This window comes from Micromys minutus (genome assembly GCF_963924665.1).
Source record: "Micromys minutus genome assembly, chromosome: 10".
Classification (NCBI taxonomy): domain Eukaryota; kingdom Metazoa; phylum Chordata; class Mammalia; order Rodentia; family Muridae; genus Micromys; species Micromys minutus.
In genome coordinates, this window is record NC_137979.1 from 35235172 (window position 1) to 35259864 (window position 24693).

The 24693-nt window shown below is 39.2% G+C and overlaps 1 protein-coding gene across 3 annotated transcripts in view; it reads right to left on the reverse strand.

Moving 5' to 3' along the window:
- Positions 1-2901: 2901 nt before the first annotated feature.
- USP32 (ubiquitin specific peptidase 32) overlaps positions 2902-24693 on the reverse strand; it is a 127314-nt gene continuing 105522 nt past the window's right edge. For 2 of the 3 annotated variants that reach the window (XM_080922202.1, XM_080922200.1), the window contains exons 28-34: positions 21888-21974; positions 20779-20899; positions 11928-12119; positions 9998-10286; positions 6603-7027; positions 5773-5865; positions 2902-5016 (exon numbers count right to left, since the gene is read on the reverse strand). In XM_080922202.1, the coding sequence (XP_080778328.1) occupies positions 4843-5016; positions 5773-5865; positions 6603-7027; positions 9998-10286; positions 11928-12119; positions 20779-20899; positions 21888-21974 (1381 nt within the window). In that variant the 3' untranslated portion in view covers positions 2902-4842. The remainder of the gene's footprint in view (positions 5017-5772; positions 5866-6602; positions 7028-9997; positions 10287-11927; positions 12120-20778; positions 20900-21887; positions 21975-24693) is intronic. The other variant, XM_080922201.1, reaches the window with a different exon arrangement.

Sequence of the window (24693 nt, forward strand, 5' to 3'; positions counted from 1 at the left end):
ACTGCTGATCAATTTGACCACTACTATATGGTATGTGTTGTTTCCCTAAGTGGGTAAAGAATATTTTCATTCTACTCTCTACATACATGACTTAATCTTTTCAATAACTTTCAGAAATAAAGTGATTTAAAGTTCAAGGCCAGTCTAGTCTATACAGCAAGTTCCAGGATAGCCAGGGCAATGTAGAAAAACCCCATCTCAGCCCTACTGAAAAATTAAAACTATAATTGCTTTTGAGATTAGGGTCTTGAACCCCAGTGCTCAAAAGATCCTATTTTAACTTTCCCAGTGCTAGATCAGAGGGTAAGTTACCACTAGTCAAGTTTTAAGAGACAGGGGTCTCACTTTGTATCCCTTGGCTGACAGGCACTCATATAGGCCAGACTTGCCTCGGGCTCCTAAGTGCTGACAAGTACTTGGTTCTCTCTGTATAGTCCAGGCTGTCACAGAACTTGCTATATATAGCCCAGGTTAGCCTCAAACTTGTGATCCTCTTGTCTCTGTCTAAATGTGCTGGGATTGCTGGCTATTCTCCTCCACCTTTTAAGATTTAATTATATATATATATATATATATATATATATATATATATATATATATATATATATATATATATGTACACTATAGCTGTCTTCAGACACACCAGAAGAGAACATCAGATCTTGTTACAGATGGTTGTGAGCCACCTTGTGGTTGCTGGGAATTGTACTCAGAACCTCTGGAAGGGCAGTCAGTGCTCTTGACCACTGAGACATCTCTCCAGCCCTGCAGCTTTTCATTTCTAAATGGAATATTTTACATTAATGTCCGGATTTCTGATTTTTTTCCTAACCCATGTTCTTCCGTAACAATCAGGTGGAGTTACACATACAGCCCCCCCCCCCCCCACCAAATTTTAGGTTTCATTGCTTCTCACCCATGGCCAAACCTGCTCCTCATTTGCCGACCTGATTTATAGGTCTGAATTTATGTTTTTCCCTACATCTTCCATTTGCCTCCTCCTAGTCAGCAAACCTAAAAATGCCTTTTTGTTTGTTTACTTGATTCTCTCTGAACAGGTCTCTGACCACAGAGGAATGGCATTTTTAATTTACAATATAAACATTAAGGAACCTACTGGTACATTATCAGGTAACACTGAGATCTCTGTTTCTCAAGTTAGATGTCCTGGTTCATTCCAGGGGGCTTCTATATTCAACCTGTAACATAGCTGGACAGGGGTGAGATGGGGAGTGGGTGGAGACTGGCCAGATGGTTCAGTAAAGACCCTTGCCATCAAGCATTAAGTTCAATCCCCCTGTACCCACAGGGTGAAAGGAAAGAAACCACATCTTGCAAACTATACTTTGATCTCCATATGTGTACATCCTGGTCCAATAATAAATTATGTAAAAATGTGTAATAAGTAGTCATAAACAACATGCCAAGTCAACTACTTGTTTCAATTCAAGGTGGCTGCAAGGAAGAAAAACAAACAAACAAACAAACAAAAAAACCATTAAGCAATGCTACCAAGTGGTGGAGAGACTCCTCAGAGCTGGAGGTCCTCTAGATGAGGATCACTCAAAACCAAGGAACCTAAGCTGGTATCTTCAAGGCCTTTCAAAGCTGAACATGCAGACTGGTACTTGAAAAGCTATGCTCATTTTTAGGGTTTTCTGGGATCTACATCCTGTTTGTTCTTTACAGTGCAGTTGTTCAACAGTTCATCTGTATGTTTAATATGTATGCCCATTTTTGAAGACTGTGAGCTGAAAGTCATTAAATTTTCTTAGTGCCAGGATAGTTAAGGCTTTAAAACAAAACAGCAAAAAAGCCCAAACCTCTTTATAAAACAGGACCAACTGTCACGGGGGCAGGCTTCTACACTGAGTACTTACATGAAATGTATGTAGTTCACTTTTTGTAAACTTGAGTATTTATTAGATATTTGAATTTTAAAGGTAAATAAAATTACTGTAGGAGCAAAAATTACTACAGCTCTAGCTCTTCATTTTAGTAAAAGTGCCAAATGTCTTTGGAGCTCTTAGAGAGATGGCTCGTGCTTGTTGCTCTTACAGAAGACCTACTTTTGGTTCCCAGCATCTGCAAGAGTTAGAAGTGCTGTAACTCCAGCTTCAGCCATCCCATGATCTCTTCTCAACTCCATGGGCACCTGCACTCAAACATGCACATCCCACATATGTGTATAAATATACATAATTAAACATAAAATAAGTCTTATGGTACTGAAATGTTGACTCAGTAGTTAAAGCACTTGCTGCTCTTTTAGAGGGACTGGGGTTTGGTTTCTAGCATCTGTCAGGTGCTCATAAACCCCTACTCCAGGGAAACCAACAGTCCTTTCTGGCATCTTTGGACAACCATAAACATCCCAGACAGACATAATAAAACAAAATAATTGTTTGGAAGGGTTTCAAGACAGAGTTTCTCTGTGTAGGACTTGCTGTCCTGGAACTTGCTTTCTGTAGACCAAGCTGGCCTTGAACTCAAAAAGATCTTCCTGCCTCTGCTTCCCCAGTGCTGGGACAAAAAGCAGGTGCCACCATGACCAACAGTAAGAGAAATCTTAAGAAAAAGCAACCAGGGAAATTACTAGTTTCTTAGTGCTTTAACCCCTTGTCCCCACAATTAGGACCACTTCAAAGTATTATACAAATGGAAATTTTTTTTATCTTTATCTCATGATTGGTATGAAATCTCTCTCTCATGAATTTTCAGTTTATAATAAATCTATACCATGTGAATTTGAGCCATTATTTAAGTAAAATTTACTGGGTCACTGCAGGTTCCCCTTCTACCTCAACAGGTTCTAACCCCCCCCTCCCAAGTGAAGTGTCCTCTTTGTAAATGTGATTGATATTATGCACACAGAAAATTAAAACAGGATCACAGAAAGGCTGAAGAAACAGACTTTTTGAGTTTACTTGTACAAGGAAAAACCACATTGGACATTTGCAGTATTTAATTTGTTTGGGTAATAGTTACAGATAGACAGGTACACGCCATATACAATGACTAATACTTTTATACAGCTCATATTTCAGTACATCAACACTATCTTATTTACACTCTATGTACATTAATGTCTTCCTAAAGTCAGTGCATTGTCAACAAGTTTTATACAGAAATTTACAAGGTGAATGTAGTTAATAGTTAATTTAATAAATTTTCTGCTAGTTCTTGAATTAAAAAATTAATCACAACCAATATAACAAACACAGATCAAACAACATTAGTAGGTTGTGCTACTTGCTCAACTAAACATCTGTAAGGAAATTATTGAAAATCTACTTTTTCATGGGACTTGTCTAGGTAGGAATGGATGATTTCATACATGAAAACCTTGACTCTACGAAGTATGCATCACTCCTTTGGCCACTCCTTCCTTTTAAGTACACTCACTCTTCTGGAAAGGGGGTCAACCTAGGCAGTTGTTTAAGACAACTTTCCAACTGTGCTGAGAATCAGGCAGTTACTGGTCTCAGCTATCAGAATGTGAACACTAACTACATTGGGATTTACTACCCACGAGGAAGGGAGTAAGAGGATCTGACAACAAATGGGAATCAACTCCCAGGGTCTTGATGAATTTTTTTAATGGACCAAAAATAAGGTGAAAATTTCCTTTAACTATATATTAAAACACAACAAAGAAAAAATGCTGCCAGAAATAAATAACATTTATACTTTTGTTCCAGTTTTGAATAGTTAGAAAAAAAGTGAGAAAAGTAGTTTTTGGTGACTAATGCAAAAAAAAAAAAAAAAAAAGTTGGTAAGGAACAGACAGGCAAACAACTAGAGTATGCCTTCTAAACAATTCTTAGGAACTATTAATGTTGGATGTACTTTGTTTTTAAATTTTACACTCTAATGGAGTTAGTTTATAGCCCTTAGAGCCATTAAAGTACAAGCACAACTGTTTGCATGTATTCTCTCATTTAAAGTGCAAAACGAGAAACAAAGGGGGAAAAATCCTACCACTAACAGGAAACACGTCTGGCTTTGCAGCCGCCTACCTTCCTAGAAGCTCTTTGTGCAACATCTGCTTAGGGCCTATGGTGCAAACCCTGTGGCAGCTGCCACACCCAGCAGTGTGCCTCTGCAGGAGAGCTGTCTGAGCTGGACACCACGGCTGCCTTCCTTTCTCCTGGGTCTCAGAACTGAGTTGGGTAGAAGGCACAGTCTTCAGAGACTCTTCGGTTCAGACTGACTGTCATATGCCTCTGCCACCAATCACTGTTTCAAACACAAACCCAACAAGAACAGAAAGCAAAAAAGACATAGAAAGATTGGGGAAATGGTTTAAAAGACTGAAAACACTGTGTCCATAACTAAGAACTATCTGCACTCCTGCATGGTCTTGCTTTCTCCATTTGTCAACACAACAAAATGAGACTTCAGGAAAAAGGAGGTAGCACATCATGTCGTCCCCAGACAACATTACAGTTTTTGTTGTTTTTTGATTCCAAGGAAATCCTTAGTATCCTGTTATGATTCTTGGTAAACTCTATACTCACTACAAGTTTGTTCATTATTTGGACAAGCACAATTAAATTCTTAATTGGTCCCAGGTGATTGGTGCCAAACCCTCTTGTTTACAGGCTAATGGTGGGATCTGCCTCAAAGTTCTCTACCAGACAGCTTGTGAGAGACTTCAAAACAAAATTATTACTATTCTTAAAGTTGACTGCTATTTTAATTAGGACTTTTATTTTGTGCTTCAGATCACAGTATAAAATAACTACACTTATCCTGCTTTTTAGGGACAATTCTGCCAGATGCCAGCTACAAGGAGTCACCTCCCTTCCCAGCAGCCCACCTAGCAGCCCAAGTGTAGCTTTACTGTAGCACACAGTACTTCTTGTAGTCAGACTCAAAGTCTTCATCCATGCTGCTCGTGTCTGCCATCTTCTTGCCATCTATCTTTGGCAGAAATTGTGCACAGTCCATCCCCTGCTGCTCATAGAAAAGAATGTAGGCAGAGTCGGTGTCTATCTCGTCAGGGTGGAGTTCCTAAAAGGATAAAAAAGCCTTCAACAAAAAGCCTGTGTTGGCTCTTAGTGTTATTAGGAAGACCAACTCTAAGTTAGTCTAGACTGACTGCTAGGATCAATTATCTCACATCTGCCCTGAAAACACTTCTGATTACTTTCCATCTTTTTTTGTTGTTGTTCTTTTTTTTTTTGGAAATATTTTGATATTTCTGATAGGCAAAGGAATGCTTTAAACCTCAAATTATTTACTTTTGGTAAGTGAAAGAGAATTTTTTTTTGGGGGGGGGGGACGACACTGTCTCATGTAGCCCAGAGTGTTCTTAAATTCATTTACGTAAAAGAACATGACCTTAATTGAACTGATTCTCTTGCCTCCACTTCCATCAAAGGGGTAGCCACCATATCTAACAAAATTCATACCATTCTAATGGTTCAAAAGACCCTATCATTACATAGTTCAGGTCTTTAGTGTAAGTGCTTTTCTAACATGTGCTGCCATGGCTGTTATGGTCAGCATGGGGGATACACACAGAGGACAGGACACGACCAACTCAACCCAAAAGATTCCACTTCTCATTACATAGCACCTTTTCATTCACTCTTCTTATTCTCTGCTCATCCCTAGTTTTGCCATCACCTCTGCTTCCTTAACACTGAACAGCATCTACGTGGAGACCTCTTTATACAGACACTATTTCCTGCTCAGTGGAAGGACTATTATTGCAATTATGTTCCCCAAAGTTGTTTCTGTCATTTAAGGACTGAGAATATTTACCTTACAGCTGCTGTCATTGTAACAGTACCACTTGCAGTTTGGGTTTTTGGCATAAGTGACGTAATGGCCTCCACCCAGAATTCCTGAATGGCACTAAAGAAAGGAGAGAGTGGTGGTATGTTAGTAATCAACAGTACTTCAGCCAGGGCATAGTGCTGAGATCTAAGCAAGATGGCCATCTAGGTAGTAAGGAAAAAATGTTTACAATTACCCAATTTTTCCAAAAACAAATCCTATTTCACAAGCATAGTATAAAAAAGCAAAAACAAAAAACAAAAACAGTATCTTGCTATATAGCCTAGGTTGGCTTCAAACTTGAGATCCTTAAGTGGTAAGGTTAGAGGTATGTGTCACCAGGTCTGGCCCTGTAATAGTTATTTAGAAAGAAAAACATTACTTAAAAATATTTAACATAGAATTATTTGAATTATATATGTATATGTAATTAGATGGCCATCTTGGTTTTGTTTTTTTCCCAGAGATTTATTTATTTTATGTATGAGTACACTGTAGCTGTCTTCAGACACACCAGAAGAGGGCATCAGACCCCATTACAGATGGTTGTGACCCACCATGTGGTTGCTGGGAATTGAACTCAGGACCTCTGGAAGAGCAGTCGGTGCTCTTAACCACTGAGCCATTTCTGCAGCCTCCTGTTTTTTGTTTTTCAAGACAGAGTTTCTTAGTGTATCGTTGGCTCTCCTGGAACACACTCTGAAGCCTTTAAGAGATCTGACTGTCTCTGCCTCTCAAGTGCTGGGATTAAAAGCATGTGTCACCATGCCCAGCTTGAGAAATATTTGTTGAAATCTATGTAATACATCACTTACCGAAATTGCATATAGATTATAAATAGGTTTACTGTGTGTATCTTCTCTTTGGTCATCAGTGCTGTCTTCTTCATTATGGTTTCCAAACTGACCATTGCTACAGCCATTACCACATGCCTCATGCTCATAAAGAAATCCATTAGTCAAAGTGATCTCATGATCCAGAGGAGTGATCAGCTCAGGCTGGCTGCCTCCCAACACACGTCCTTGGTCCAAGGTGTCAGCCAGTTCACAGATCTGCCCAGTCCCATTCTCTTTGCTGGCATCCAAATTCTCCTTACTATTGGACAGTTTATTTTTGCTTCCAATTTGAGGCAGCCGGAGTCTCCCTCTGTTTCTCCCCAAGGTCCGTGGGCTGCTGTTAGGGCTACTATTTTTGCTGGAGGGACAGCTGCCTCCACTTTTTCTTGATGAAGAAGGTGAACCTGTCAAAGAGGAAGGGAGAGATTTTAAGTCCAAATGCCACCAGTTAATTTTGATACCAAATGCGAACTCTGAAGCTAGCTTCCTAATGTGCATACAAAGGTAGGAATGCTGGATGCTTACTCCTATTCCTTATTACAGCGCTTGTGATGGTTATTCTTGGCTGAAAACAAGACTATATCTGGAATTTACTAAAACTGAAGTGTGAACATCTATAAGGTGTTTTTTATTATCACCTTTATTAAAAATTTTTTTATCCCTACTAAACAGGGTTTCTCTATGTAGCCCTGGTTGTCCTGGAACTCACTCTGTAGACCAGGCTGTCTAAAACTTGAGAGAGCTGCCTGCCTCTCAAGTTTTAAATTACACACACACACACACACACACACACACACACACACACACACACACACACACATTTTAAGACCCTGTATAGCCTGGAACATTCTCTGTAAACCAGGATGGCCTAGAATTGTGAGATCCGCCTGCCTCTCCCTCCCAACAGAGTGGCAGAATTAAAGGTGTGTGCCAGCTCAAAATCCACATCTTTTGAGGTGATAAAATCACTTCTAATCTGGGGCACACCTTCTGCTGGAAACAGAAAGGACACAGAAGAAGAAAGCTTTCACTCTGCCTGCCTGCTCTCACTCTCGATGGCAAGTCCACTCCTTCACTGGTGTTAGAGCCCACTTCTTTGGGATTCTGGTGTTTACTGAAGTCCATCCTCATGGTCTGAACAACTACTGATTCTTGGACCTTCCATTAGTAAATAGTCATTGTTGGGGTAGCTAGACCACAGCCTGTGAGCCACTCTAGTCCCTCTAGAGACAATAAGAACAGGTAATAAGACGGGCAGCAGCAGCAAGAGGGTAGAATGCATTGTAGGAATTACCAAATCACAGAGAGACTATCTGTCACATTCAGCTCAAAATAATGAACATCATAAATACATTCTTAGATTGGGGGGAGGCACACACCTGTCATCTTGACACTCAGGAAACTAAAGCACATGGACTGGATTCAAGGACAGCCTGGGCTACACAGTGGCTTCCAGGCCAACTTGTACCACCATAGCAAAATCCTATTTCAAATAGCAAAAAACAAAACAAAGAAAGCCAAACAAAATTACCAAGGACCCACATATACAATTTACTTGTAATTATTTCTCATGTTAGAGATGAAAACTGAGGTAAGACCTGGTGGCACATGCCTGTAACTCCAGCTACTCAAGAAGTGCAAGGAAGAGGATTTAAAGTTCAAGGTCAGTCTGGGCAACATTAAGCTGGATTCAGATCAGGATACTTAGTGAAATACCTCAAAATAAAAATGAAAAATGGCTGGAGATGTATTAAGGTGGTAAAGCACTGTCTAGCATGTATGAAATCCTCAGTTCATTACATAGCAAAATGAAGAGGAAAAAAAAAAAAAAAAAAAAACCCAGCAGACCATATAAAAATTCTGAGGAATTAAAACTACACAACGCTCAATCATCTTTTCCTTCGATTAAGAAGGATTAAAGGAGAAGGGCAGTGGTGGTGCATGCTTTTAGTCCCAGCGCTTTGGAGGATCTCTGTGACTTTGAGGCCAGTCTCATCTACAGAGTGAACTCCAGGATAGCCAGACCACACAGAGAAACCATGTCTCAAAAAAACTCAAAAGATTAAAAAAGAAATAAAAATAAAAATAAAAGGGTAGTCTACTATATGGAATTGTACCTTATTGCACTATACATTTCTGAGAGAATGACAATAAAGTTCACATACAGAGTTGGAGCTGTAGTTAGTGAGATGGTAGGAAAAAAAAATCATACACACTTAGTCTTCATCTGTGGGTCGCACAAGATCCAGGTAACTACAGATATGATTTATTGTACCAGACAGTGGTGGTATAAATCTATAATCCCAGCACTCAGGAGGCAGAGGCAGGTGGGTCTCTGAATTTGAGGTCAGCCTGATCTACAGAGTTCCAGGACAGCCAGGGCTACACAGAGAAACCAAAACCAAACAAGCTAACAACACAAACATTCCCAAAAAACAACACAACACAAAACCACATTTGTACTAAAACACAGACTTCTTTTGTATGATTTTTATAGACACTGTAACAGTTATTTACATAACACAGCAATTTACTTATTCATATACATACAAAACAACAACAAAACCTTAAAATTTCTCTGTCTTAGTTTTCCAAGAGTTTGGATTATAGGTGTGTATTGAGTATAGAAGAAAAAAACATAGAAATGATTTTAAATGTGCAGAGACTATATGGGTAGGTTTTATGTAAATACCAAAATACTTTATGAACACCCATGGCCTTTGGTATTTGTAATGGTTAGTCATTGTCAGCTTGGATCTGAGTATGTTTAGACTCACCTAGGAGACACACCTCTGAGTGTGCTTGAGGGTGTTTCCTGGAAGGGTTAATTAAGAAAGGAAGGCCCACCATGAATGTGGGTTTTATCATCTTGTGGGCTGGGGTCCTGAGCTTAAAGCAAAAAACAAAAAACAAAAAAAAAAAAAAACAAAAAACAAAAAAAAAAAAAAAAAAGGAAAAAGAAACTGGTTGAGTACCAGGCATTGGTGTCTCTCGTTTGTGACTTATATAGCACCACTACTCCTGGTATTCCAAATGCTCTTGCTGTAACTTGGTATTTTCTCCATTTTATGGATGACTAATGAAAATCTAGATTTAAGAAGGTTGTTATTTTGTGCTCCAAGTACTACACTGAAATAGAGATAGGTTTGATTCCAGATAGGTTTCTTCATCAAACTACATGTTCAGAACAGAAGAAGTCAGCTGGAGCTATACAAGACCATGACGAAAGAAAGAAAGGGAGGGAGGGAGGGAAGGAGGGAGAGAGAGAGAGAGAGAGAGAGAGAGAGAGAGAGAGAAAGACAATTAAAGTTATGAATGAGAGCAAGAGAAGAAAGAAAGAATGAGAGAGAAGGAAAGACAGCCCTTCACCTTACCTTTTGGGCTACTGGTGATATTTGCACTGAGTGAAGATGGGCTCTTGCTCAGGAGGACATCCTCCTCCCCTGCTGAGTTTTGGACATCTACTTTCTTCACATCTCCTGCTGGAATCCGTAGCTCAGAGACATCATCCCCCTGGGGTGTGAGTGGTTTATGGTGGCAAAGAGTTGGGTCTCTTGGTACTAAAAAAGCACTAGGGTCAAAACTTTCACGAGGAAATTTAACAATTTTCTGTGATTTTATCCACCGTCCATTTACAAACTGAAATCGTTTAAGGTGAATAATCTGAAGAAGAAAAGGTAGGAACATTCAACAGTTCTGAAGAACATATAAAATTCTGCATAATTAACAATCTCAAATGTATGTTTTAAATAAATGCTTTTATTTCTTGAATTATGTCATTGTTATATGCATATATGCAATTGGCAAAGTCATCAAGCCTGACATTCAAAAATCTATGCATACTAATCATACCTTATATATTTAAAAAATTCCTTCTTTCTTACCTACTGGGTTCCCAAGTCTGCCCTTGCCTGTGTCTTCCTTTCTTTCAGTTTTCACTTCTGGCTAGCCAAATGAATATCATCAATTTCTTGTGTATTCATTGTTGGGAAGCTATTATGTTCACAGAATACTAGGATGATGACACAAATCTTCTTTAAATATCCTGGTACTTGGGCTGGAGAAATGGCTCAGGGGTTAAGAGCACTTATTGCTCTTGAGGAAGAACCAGGTTTAGTTCCCAGTGCCCACGTGGTAGTTAGTTAACAACCCTCTATAAACCCATTTTTTTTTTTCCAGAATTTCTAATGCCCTCTTCTGGCCTCTAGGGGCACTGCATGCACATGATGTCTGGTGCACAGGCATGCAGGCAAAAACATCCATACCTATAAAATAAAAATAATAGAAAATTTCCTAATACTGGAACAGGGTGTGTTAGTGCACACCTTTAATCCAAGCACTAGGGAGAAGCAGTGGATCTTTTAGTGTAAGACAAGCCTGATCTATACAGCAAGTTTCAGGCTAACCAGGACTACATAGTAAGATTCTGTCTGTAGAGGAATTTTAATCCAACAACATGGCTGCTCTGGCAAAGAATCAGATCCAAAGACCTTCTAAGTCTATGTAAACAAGCTGTAATGACACACCTTTAATCCCCCTGTTTTACAGACACACCTCTAACTGAAAATAATAAAGTTAGTTTGAAGAAGAAAGCACCCATATTTGAAAGTGATGTCTAATTGAGTGGCAGAAAATATGATGACTCAGAGAAAGATTTAATAGAATAGGATATGCCAAACTCTCACAGAGAAGAATGAGAAAGGAGAAGCTACATAGGAGAGAGTAGAAGGCAGTTTTACTAGAACCATTATACAGAGACAGGTTGAAGAGAGAAATGAGCAAGAGAATGAAAAGTCAGAAGAGCTGAGTTGAACCAGCCATCCAGAGGTCAGAAATAACTAGAAATGGTGAGCTTACTCTGCAGTAAGTCTCAGAGGCTGAAAACATTCTAGGCCTAGATAAGATTGTACAGAGGCTAGAAGCTTCCAGGACTAGGCCTAGGTTAGCAGACAAGCAAGCCTTGGAGATGACAATTACTTCAGGTGAATAAAACCTACTTTTATTATCCCCCCCACCACCACCTGCCCCCATCCTACCTCATTTCTTTTTGGAATCAGGGCCTTACTTTGTCTAGGTTAGCTTGGAACTTACTATTTTAGCCTAGGCTTGTCTTAAGTTATTGGTGATCCTGCTGTCTCAGCCTTGCAAATTCTCGAAAATACAGGCACGTGTCACTATACTGAGGAAGAAAAGGTTTCTAAACATAGCTATAGGAAATATCCTCAAAAATAGCCCCAAAATCCTGTTACTGATCCCTCTCATACATACTAGACTCTTCTCGTAGGTGCAGGGCTATTAACATACCAGGATTGGAGGAAGCCTCCAGAGGTCCAGCTTCTTGGTTGCCAAACAGTGAGTTTTACACTTGGAGCAGTAGTACATCTCATTTTCCCCCAGTTCCTCCTCACTGGTGAAGGCACGGAGACAGCTGTCCAGGTTGATGGGTTCAGCTTGTGCTCGCCGACTCTGCTCCACACTTTCATGCTCCTCAACAACCTGTAAGAGGAGCAAACAGGCTGCACCAGAGTTGTGCTGAGGGCATTTAAAATGAACATCTAGATATACAACATCTTCTTAGTCACAAACTCATACATGGTCTACATGTGGGGGGGTGAAGGACAATGCAAAGTAGTCTTTGAGCAATCCAACACACACCATCAATAATATCCTGGATTAAATGACTATACAACTAGATTTTTTTCTTTTGAGATGGTCTCTTGTAGTTTAGGCTGGTCCAGAATTCACTATGTAAATGAGGATTACTTTGAACTTCTGACTCCCCTGTTTGGTTGTATAGCAGTTTTCCCAAAACTGAAACACTCTCCTTGTAGAACAAAAGAGATGGTTCAGCCATTAAGAGCACTGGCTGCTCTTTCTGAGGAACTGGGTTTAATTTTCAGTACCCACATTATATATAACAACTACCTGTAATTCTAGGTCTAAGGGGATCTAAATGCCCTCTTCTGGCTTCTGCAAGCATAGCACATGTACATATACATGTAGGCAAAAGACCCTCACACATATTCCCTCCAAGAGATAGGCAGGAGGCTCATGAGATTCAGGCTGTTAACTTCATATAAAGCTGAAACTTTTAGGATCTTCAAAGTTTCCCTGCCCCCACCAGCTGCATACAATCCATAAACAATTGTCTGAGAGGACTCTGACCAGCCAAAATGCTAAGAGATTTTCTTTTTTTTTTTTGGACTTGCCCAGCTGCCTGTAGGTTGGGCAGCAAGTTCCAGAAGTCAGAAGAGGGAATATCCTGTAGAGCCACCAAGTGGGTACCAGGAACTGAACCAGGGTCCTCTGGAAGGTGTTCTTAACCCTTTCTAGTCCTGATAGAGCTATATAATTCAGTACCTGTTTCTCTCACCACTACCTCTGTTAGTAATCCCAATAAAAATTCAGTGGTTCACCAAGTTGGACTTTGGAGTAATTGTTACTTTTGTCTGCAGTGGGTTCTTTCTTTGGGGTGAGTACGTAAGCATGTGTGCTGCATAACCTTGGGAAAATAGGTATGTGCCACCACACATGATTTTATGCTGTGGTGGGAAGTGAATCCAGGGCTCTATGAACACTAGGTAAGCGCTCAATCAAATGAGCTACCTCTCTAGTCTCTGACCATAGTTTCTCTTAAATTTTTTTCTGAATCTTTAAAATGAGAAAATAAACCAAAACAAACAAACAACCCAAGAGTTAAAATGCCTGTTTACTTCACAATTTTGAAATCCTTAAGACAGTTTAAAAGTGAAGTAGCCTTCAAGAAAAGAGTAGTGGGCTGGAGATACGGCTCAGCAGTTAAGAACACTGACTGCTCTTCCAGAGGTCCTGAGTTCCATTCCCAGCAACCACATGGTGGCTGACAACCATCTGTAATGGGATCTGATGTCCTCTTCTGGTGTGTCTGAAAATAGCTACAGTGTACTCACATACATAAAATAAATAAATCTTAAAAAAAGATCCAGAAGGGGTTAGAGAGATGGCTCAGAGATTAAGATCATTGGATATTTTTCCAGAGGACTTGGGTTCAATTCCCAGCACCCACAGACTCTAACACCCTCACACAGACATACATGCAAGCAAAACACCAATGTACATAAAAATAAAAATGAATCCTCAAAAAGAAAAGATCCAGAAAACCTCATCCTGAGAAAATATACTAGACATTAAATCCTAATATAAAGCTCATTTATATACTGACATGTAACAGACTTAAAATTATGTTTCATGACTCTGTTGTTTTGGACAGGGTATAGGAGAGTAAAGCAGATTGATCCCTCATGCATACTAGGCAAGTACTCTACCGCTGAGTCTCCTCAGTGTAATGGAAGTTCTTTTTTTCTGTGATGGCAATAAAATGAATAGCAAACTTAAAAAGAATATTGCATATGTTGATATAACCTTTAATTTCTGGTCAAAATTTTTGGGTTTAGACAACCAGTATGATAAGCTACAGGACAAGAAGGAGTTAAATTTAAGAGGAGAGTGCAAAGGCTAGCAGTGTAAATCAGCAGTAGAGTATTTGCCTACAGTATTTTAGGGCTCTGACTTCAATCTCTAGAATCATAAAGGAAAATCCTAAGTGCAAACAGTGAGAGAGAGCATAAAGGTGGGAAGGGTGAAGGAGGGCAGAGAAGAACCAAGACAGTAGCAGTCAAGGATTCTCTCCACATCTCATACTCTTGCCTACAACCCAACAAGCAAGCAAGAATCATGAGATGAGACTCGCTTGTCTCTATTATGATGAGAAGGTAGGAAAAGCATGTCATCAGTGACAGGAAGGCTATCTGAGACCTCACATACAAATACTGACCTTTTTCTTCCAAGGCAGAGCCTGGACTACAAACCCAACAACAATGCCCATTTCTTCTTGTTAAAAGTCCCTAGTGCCCACCAGCCACTCACTGCCCCTCTTTCACAGGTGAACTGCTTCCTTCATCCAAGGCAATTTCCTATCTATTAGCTTTACCAAAAGTCTTGGGAATATTGGGCTACTTGGATTATAAATTGCCCATTTCATTTACTGCAGGTTTTTAGACGAGACTTTTCCCTACAGAGGAGGAGGGGATAGGCTGTCAAATATGCCAATAAACTATCAAGGTTGGAGTTCATCTGGCAATGAAGGTTTTTAACAATGCATCACCATCTGGTCTAAGGAATTCTATTTAAAAGGAACTTCAAGGGAAAAGGGTATTTTGTTTGGGCCACTATCTCTGAAAACAAAATTCATAGTAATAATGTACTAACAGTCTCAGCCTATTTCTGTTTCTCTTGCTATGAAGTTCAGGCTGTTACTGCCCACCCTAAGTAGCCAAGTGGCCTCAAACTCCTGATCTTCCTGTTTGAACTTCCCGGGAGCAGGTATTAAGAACGTGCTACTGTGGCCAGCACTCTCAGTATCTTTTGAGCTGGTCACCTTAAGGAAAAGTGGATATGATAAGGAAACTGGGTAGATGTACACATCTATAATCTTAGCACTCAGGATTCTGAGGTAGGCAGATCACTACATTAAGAGCAGCATGGGATACACGGTGAGACAGGTCTCAATAAAACAAAAAATATATCAGGTTAGGGAGATGGCTCTCAGTTTATAAGATGCTGGCCATGTGTTCACATGAGAACTCTAAGAACAAAAACAAAACCTGACTGTGGTGACAAGAGCTTGTAAAGTCAGTGCCAGGAAGGCAGAAGAACAGATCTTTGGGGCTCCCATGGTCAACTAGCCTAGACTAATTGTTGAATTTCAGAGTAGTAAATAAGAGACCTTGTCTCAAAGCAAACAGACAAAATAAAACCAAGGCAGACTGCTACTGAGAAATCATACCTGAGGCTGACTTCTGGCCCCCAACATGAATTTACACACACAAAACTACCCTCTATTAGGGCTGTCTGCTTTGCAGAAACTAAGTGTACAAAATATTTGTGATGTCTCTCTTTTTCATAGCTAGTGACATTTTATGTCTATTCTCTTAATCAGGGATGCTTTGTGACACATTATGACACACCAGTGAAAATGCTGGTTTGTTTATTTATTTATCTTGGCAACTTGGGCTATGAATATGAAGGTAGTTGAGGACCGAAAGACTGATGATAAATTTTCTTGTGGGCATTCATCAATACAATTTCCCGTAATGATAAAATTTATTTTACCTCTTCGGATTTATGGCAGATCCTCTACTACTATTCAAATAATATACTATTTATGAACATCCTCTTCAGAACTTTAAAACCATAGATATCTTTTATGACTTTTGTTTTTAAGTTATTTTAAATCATGTGTATGTGTGTTGGTGTGGAGGAATGTGGACATGAGTTCAGGTGCCTATGGGGTCCAGGAGAGTGTGCTGGATCTCCTGGAGTTGGAGTTACAAGTGGTTGTGAGCCTCCTGGGTCCTTTGAAATAGCAGTAAATGGTCTTAAAACCACAGAGCCATCTCTACAGCCTCTAAGTATAATATATAAGCAATATAGTATTAATTAAAATTCAGAGAGAAAGACAGAGAAACTAATAAATTTTCTTTTACTCCTTTCCATTTCCCTTTTTTTTTTAATCTTTGAGAGAGTTTTTTATATATCCCAGGTTAATTTTTCTGCCTTAGTCTCTACAGTGCTGGAATTATAGGCACTTACCACTATGCCTGGTTTATTTAGTGGTAGGGGTCAAAGCTAGGGCTTCATACATACAAAGCAAGCACTCTACAAACTGCATTATGCCCTCAGCCCATACTATTGAATGTTAAAAAGCAAATGACTCTCAGTGGTCTGGAGTGCAGGTTCTAAACCTGTAGCTTTCTGCCAGGTGTGGTGTTACATGTCTTTAATCCAAGCACTGTGAAGCAGAGGCAGGTAGATCCGAGTCTGAGGCTAGCCTGGTCTACAGAGTGAATTTCAGGACACCTAGGGCTACAAAGAGAAACCATGTCTCAAAAAACCAGACAATCAGTGTGATGGTTTGTATATGCTCAGACCAGGGTGTGGCACTATTAGGTGTACCCCTGTTGGAGTAGGTGTTGCCTTCTTGGAGTAGGTGTGTCACTGTGGGTGTGGTCTATAAGACCCTGAAGCCAGTATTCTGCTAGCAGCCTTCAGATGAATATATAAACTCTCAGCTGTCTGCACCATACCTCCCTGCCTGGACACTGCCATGCTCCTGCCTTGATGATAATGGACTGAATTTCTGAACCTGTAAGACAGCCCCAATTAAATGTTGTCTTTTATAAAACTTGTAGTGGTCATGGTGTCTGCTCACAGAAGTAAAACACTAACTAAGACAACCAGTCAAACAAACCAACCAAACACCTGATGCTAAACAAACAACAAAAAACCTAAACACTCCCTCATAAAACTTGGTGTATTAGGTTGAAAAGATGGCTCAGTGGGTAAAAGCACTGACTGCCAAGTCTGTTATCTGAGTTCAATTCCTACAACCCACACTATAGATGGAGAAAACCTTTGTCCTCTGACTATCACATGTGCCATGGAACACACAGACACACAGACTTTAAAAAGTGAGGCTGAAGAAATGGTTCATCAGGTTAGAGCACTGACTGCTCCTTCCAGAGGATCTGGGGTTCTATTCCAAGGAACCACATGAAAGTTCAAAATTGTCTTAACCTGAGTTCCAAGGAACTTCTGGACTCCATGAGTAGTAGGAACACAAGTGATACACAGACATAATTGTAGGCAAAACATCTAAATGCATAGAAAATGAAAAAAAAAAAAAAAAAACAGAGAGAGAGAGAACACAAAGTTGAGAGAAAGAGACCTGTTGTAGGAAGACTTGAATTGAAAGAGGAGAGCTGAGGGTGGATATGATCAAAATACATTGTATAGATCTATTAAGTTATCAATGCATAAAATATTAAAAACATTTCATAAAATTAGAAAATTGGTATGTAGTAAAAAATCAGTAATCATTTTCAGTGACTACATAATAATTTATATAAAGAATACACCATACTTTATTTAACCATACTTCTTATACGAAACAAACACATTTCTAATTATTTACTATTTTAAAAAATGCTACATAGTGAACAGAATACTATTTCTCAAGGAAAATTCCTAGACGGGCAATCACTGAAATAAAAAATATAACGCAAGTGAGCAATAACTCCAATTGTGTACCACACTCTTATATGACCTGCCAAGCAGGGGCAGGAACCACATTTAGTAGGAGCCCAGATTAGTCATGTTTCCATTCCCCAGTAAGATGAGGTATCTCAATAGTTCCAGAGTTCCCACTGTGTTGTATCACTGAATGTGGAAGTGGGGTGAGAGTAATAGGTCACATGTTGGCTCTTCCTGTCAGTGATGTCCTCCACAGCCTCTCATATTGCACAATGGGCTTGTTAAAAAGGGGAAGAGGTACAGACAGCTAAGCAATATAGCTCTGATGGGGATTTTGTCAGGATAATGTCCTGTTATAATTTGTGATGACAGAGACTTGTAAATCTATCCAGTGCTAAAATTTTCCTTCTTCAAAGAAAGCATGGCTAAAGTTTCTGAAATGCCTTGCTACAGTGAGCCTGACCTATGATACCTTTTTACATTTTCCTTAGCTTTTACCCTAGTATCTTTCTTTCTTTGCCCCTGTTCTGAGACAAGATCTTATGCAATCCACATTTTGAACTCCCGATCCTCCTGCTTCAATCTCTTAAGTGCTAGGATTACAGGGGTATACTACCTTGCCCAGTTGAGCATAGTGACATTTTGTTTGTTTGGTGAGAGTCCATGGCATGCCAGGAAGTGGTGGTACCTTCCTTTAATCCTAACACTCAGGAGGCAGAAACAAGTGAATCTCTGAGATCAAGGCTAGCCTGCTCTACAGTGTGAGTTCCAAGACAGCCGGGGCCACACAGAAAAAGCCTGCTTTGAAAACCAAAAACCAAAAACCAAAAAAAAAAAAAAAAAAAAAAAAATCACAGTACATCCATTCTTGGGTACAAAGAGCTGTGTTCGTGGTGGTAAATTTGGTGATCTAAACAAGGAAGTAGGCTTGGAACTGGTAATTCTCCCATTCCTCAACAGCATAAGAAGTCAGAAAAGTAAATCTGGTAAGATGGCTCAGAAAATAAAAATGGTTGCTGCCAAACCAGAGGACCTGATTGTGATCCTGAGACTTACAGGGCAGGAGAAAGATGTTCTCTCAAGTTGTTTCCTGACATCTACATGTATATGCTCCACCAATAAATAATAAATAAACATAATAAAAATTAAGAGCCAGAAAAGTCAGTTATTATTATTAACTTACCTAAAGAAAATGCTTTTTAAAAAAACTTTATTTTATGTATGGATGGATGAGTACTGTAGCTATCTTCAGATATGCCGGAAGAGGGCATCAGACCCCATTACAGATGGTTGTAAGCCTCCATGTGGTTGCTGGGAATTGAACCTCTGAAAGAGGAGTCAGTGCTCTTAACCACTGAGCCCAAAAATGTAGATAGTCCTGAAGCTGTTTATATTTTAATGTTAATTCTACTTCCCAAAGAAGGGCTGCCGCCTAGTCACGTGATTCCAACTGAACCTTCCCATTTTAATTAGTAAAATAAAGGAAAGACAGTGACTGGGCGGGTTGAGGGAAGTAGAAAGGGTGGAAGAGGTCTGAGGAGGGCAGAGAATGGAGGGTGAAGGTCTTGGCAACAAGGAGCTTCCCAAGGACCAGGTAGACCCAGGTGATACTGATTGGTGTTAAAAAGCTATGAACATTAAGGATTTTACAAGTCTAATATCTCATATAGAAGGGCAGTTTGTATCTTTGTCTATTTGATGCAATCTTGTTGTGTAGAGGGTTTGTGAATTGAGAGTTGAATATATAAACCAGTATGAAAAGCTACTGAGCTGTAGAGTTGTATTTGTGGGATTTTTGGGGTACAGAAACACCCCGGGACAGAGGCGGAGAACAGGCAGTAGTAAACTGCCAAGGGAAGGGAGTTTCGTGGACAAGTTGGGCCATGGTGGCGGCTTAGACCGGGTGCCAGAGGTGCGTGGGGCTCCGTATCAGGGTCAGGCCTGAGGAGTGAGACCTCAGGGCCCGTAAAGAGATAAACCGTTTTTTATTTTTTAATATTTACTATAACACAAAACTGCTTTTTATAAATAAATTTCTGACAAGTTAAAAGGCACGTAATAAACCCAGTACAATCCATTAGAAAACCCTTTGTTTTTGTTTATATCTCCTCTAAATTCTTTTGGGTTTTCCTTTTCTCTTTAGATGCTGGGAATTTAATTTAGAGGTTTGTTCATGCCCAGTGGAATTACAGATGTGCATCACCTAATATTCTAAAAAGATATTGATATGTAAAATTTCTTATGTGTTACGTTTATTTCTTGGTGTGAGTATCTGCACAGAGGCCATAAGAGAGCACCGGATGCACTGAAGCTGGGGTCACAAAGGGGTTGTGAACAACTGATGCGTGTGCTGAAATAAACCCAGGTTCTCTGGTGAGTGCTGTAAATATTAACTGCTGAGCCATCTCTCTAGTTTCTAAAACTTCCTTTCAAAATCTTTTCTTTTTTTTGAAAGATTTATTTATTTTAGTTATACGAGTACACTTTTTGCTATCTTTAGACACACCAGAAGAGGGCATCAGATCCCATCACAAATGGTTGTGAGTCACCATGTGGTTGCTGGTAATTGAATTCAGGACCTCTGGAAGAGCAACCAGTGCTCTTAACCACTGGCCCCCTCCTATCAAAATCTTAATTAAAAAAAAAATTATTCATGCGTATTGGTTTGGCCAGCATGTAGGGCTGTATGCTGTGTGCATGCAGTGTGCCTTTGGAAGCCAGACCCTCAGAACAGGAGTTGCAAACTCCTGCTATTAGCTGGCATGTGGATTCTGGAATCCAAACCCAGGTCCTCTCCAAGAGTATAAGTGTTCCTAACTGTTGAGCCATTTCTTTAGTACCATCTATAAACTTAATTACACTGTTTTGTTCCAAGATTTGTTATTAATGTTTCTGAAATGTAATACCCTTAATACAATCAACTCTAGAAGTCAGGGGCAGGGAGCCTAGCAAACATGCCAGTATATCAAGTACCACAGAGAATGTAATCAGCTGTATTTCTGACTTTAGTTTGTTATGATACAGTTAAACTAGAGAACATTTTCCATATTAAACCCACCACCTTATAGCCTCCCCCAGCACTCACTCTTTCCTGTGATGTTTGATAGCGGAGGTGAAGGGCTGTAGGGTCCCAATCCACAGCAATACAAGCATTTCCAATGAAAGCTCTGTCTTCTCCACAATCAATTTTACAGCCTCTGCAAAATCTAAAAGGGGAAAGCATTCACAGAGGAATAAATAATAAAGAATGAATCTGTTTTCAATTAGAAATACTCTTTAATACGTCTCTTGACTTCATAATTTGTCAAATTTTAGCTTCACAGTCTAATAAATGCTGTCACTTAAGTTAAAAAGTTCAGGAATCATGTTCATAACTTCAAAGTCTTTGGTTTTATAAAGCACTAAACAGTTATTAATATATAAAGAAAATACAAGTTTCATGGCAAGTAAAATGATACAGAAACTAGCTGGTATTTGATATAAACTGACTTGAAAGAAATTACAAATTTATTTTTATAATGCTCTAAGATAAGTGATAAAACAATGCCTATCCTTTGTAAAACAGCACCTTAAGCAAATATGTATACAGATTTTGGAGACAGGTAAAGGACAAGACACAGTCATGGCTTCATGGCTACTACATTTCATTTGTTATGTCCATTACAACTTCCTAAAAGCCGACTTTAGTACTACTGTCAGGTACTATACCTCCTGTAACAACAATGACATACTGAAGACTTGTAAAACCTCAGGAAAGATGACCAGTCAGGTTATTGAACAGATTATGTTCTACTGGCTCAGAAAGAACATCTGGACTAATAATAAATATGTGTGCATGACTGCAGCCACAATACTCAGGAGGCTGTGCACTGAAGTTTGCAATCAGCCTGGGCAACACAAATGAGACTATTTAAAAACAACAACAAAAAAAAAAACCCCACAAAGTTTAGAATAAAAATGTTTATCATGGGTTATAAATTTGGGATGGAATGTAATCTGTAAAATTGCATGCCTGAAAAATAAACTTGTACTCTGGGTTTCACAAAGAAGAGACGAACAATTCTCACATTTATATCAAGCTTCTCATTATTCATGATTACATTATAAATCAAGGGCTATCTCCCTTATAAATCTTATAAAAAAGTATTATGTTTGAAACTGACTGTAGGAGACTGGTTTTACAGGTGACTTTACCTATACCATGGACACCAGGCACAGGAATTCCCATCTTTCTGTACAACTCGGAGAGTGAATGGATATTGATAGCCCATGCTGTCATCACTGGAAAAAGAAACATACCAAAGTCTAAGAAGCATTTCTAGTTTGATTACTTTAAATTATTCTGAGGAAGATTTACTTTCCACAGTAGTGTGCCCCCGCTGAGATTACAAATGTGCACCACTACACCTGGTTTAAGTAATGTCATGGATTGTCTTTTGTATGTCAAGCAAATCTTTTTCCCAACTGAGGTACATCCTCAACCCATCCACAAGTCTTTGATAGTCCAATTTGTTTTGTTTTGTTTTGAAAGCTTCTCTGTATAGCCCTGGCTGTCCTGGAACTTGCTCTGTAGTCCAGGCTATCTCAAATTCACAGATATCCATTTGCCTCTGCCTCCTGAGTGTCTGGTACAGGAGCTCTTTCTGTATAACCCAAATGACTACTGATGGACCTCACTGTCCACTAACATGTTCAAAGCAAGTGAGAAGCAAACCAAGACATCCCAGCATCCAAAGAAGAGAATAAAAATGATTAAGGAGCACCCTAACAGAGGACGGAGCAGATATTAAGCTAAGATAACCCTATCTGTCCTGTTACAGTTGGATACAGTTTTATGCCTAGGCTATTGTGCCTCCTAGGCTGGCACTAGATCAAATGAGCTCTATCTTTAGGTCTCCTTTCATTTTTATCTGGAGATAGGGTCTCATACTAAGTTGCCCATGCTAGCTACAAATTCATTCCAGTAGAGGAAGGTCTTAAGATTGTTATCCTATTGCCTCAGCTTGGGGAGCAGCTGGAATCATGGGAATGAGTCACTAGGGTTAGCTTCATATGAGATGTTCAAAGTCTCTTAATGGACCATATATTAAAGGCCCAGTTGTCATCCTGTGGTACTACTGAGCAGCAGAAGAATTTTTAGGAGTCAGGGCCTAGAGGAACAAGTGGATATTGGAATCTTGGTCCTTTTTTATCCTCCTGTTTCTTGGCCACACTGAAGGAAGCAAGCTGTCCAACTGTGTACTCCCCATCAAGATATCCACAGGACGGGTAAAGCATTGTGGCCACTGATCAAGGACTAAGACTAACTCAGAAGTGTGAGCCAAAATAACCCTTTCCTTTAAACTCTGGTTAGCACAGATGTTTGTAGCTAAAGCCATTCAACTCCCCTAGATCTCGCTTCTCTGTTTTCTGTCTCGATATATTTTCTTACAGATATTTTGAAGAGTAAAGCCATTCAGGTGTACAGTGACACTTGCTTTTAATTTAAGGCCAGCACTTGAGGGGCAGAGACAGGCAGATGTTCTGCCAAATAATTTTGAAATGTTCAGCCAATTTCCTATATAACCAAAATTTCTCCTGAAATCTCCCAACCCTTAAAAAACTCCAGCCTTGCAGTTTTACGGTTAATATAAACCCCACATTCTCCTGTGTTTGATAATATTTTCTCAAATCCCACCTTAGGGAGATAGCCCTGTCTGAAAGAAAATAAAGCCTGTATAATTAAATTTAAAAAATTGGGTCAGTGGTCTCTACTCTTGTCCCATTGGATTAAGACAGTGAGCAGAATTCAGTCTTCTTATTCAGTCTCTCTGCCATGAAAAAATTCGTCATTTTCTTTTGGTTAATCATTTATTCCTTTTGATTGTTTGCTTTTTTGACACAGGGTCTCTCTATGTAGTTCTAGCTCTCCTGGAACTAGCTATGTAGACCAGGCTGACCCTGATCTCACAGATCCTCTGCTTCTGCCTCTTGAATGTTGAAATTAAAGGTATTCAACCATTTAGTCTTAATTGATCAGACATTACTGGATTCTTCCTTTTTCTTCCTCTCTTAACTTCTAATGCTGAAATGCATCAGGAATTATGTCTTGAACATTTTTTCTGTCCAACATTTACTCTCTCAAGTGATAGTCCCTCATCTTAGGGAGATATACATATATTTATATTTGTTGGTGACACCTGTATCTCCAGCAAAGAACATTTAAGTTCACTTCCCACATGCATAACAGTTATCTCAAATTAAAGCTGTTTCCTGTTCTTGTTAAAACCTGGCCCTTCTTGTGCTCCTTGTTTCACAAAAGGACAGGATCATTACAAACCACTCTCATATTGGAAAGCTATCCTCTTTCTTAAACATCCATACCCAGCTCAGTAGAAATCCAGGGAACAGTCCTCACCCAGAGTCCCTTAATTAAAATTTAACCCTATCCAAATGTTACTTCTATTAAAACCAAAAATCCATTAACTAATTTGCTTATGAATTAATTATTCACAGGTTGAAGACACACCTTAACCTCAAATCTAATATTAAAAGACTATCATAAGGAGCATAACTTTTTTCAGCTGTTATTACAGAAGCTAATTTTTCATTGCCAGAATAGCAAAAAAATGAGTTGCAATTCAGTTTTGATAGATGACACCAAGTCTCAATGATTACTCAAAGTGAATGCTGATCTCATAGAATGGTAGTAGAAAGAGTACAAAGAAAACAGAAAAAAAGGTTTACTTTCTGCTAGGTTTATATACTTCCTGTGTATATAGGAAAGGCACAGTGTAAACACATCCCAACTGAATCATGTTATGGCATGAGTCTTTTTCAAAGTTCATATCTAAATATGCCACTCACATTCTAAATTTCAGAAGATTGAGATGATTTAAATTTCCTGGTGAATTCATACTTTTAACTTTTACAACAAGAGAAGATAAGGAGGCATTACAGGAGGGATTTAGGTGAGAGTAAAAAAATGAAAAAAGTCATCAGATACAAGGATGATTAGTTG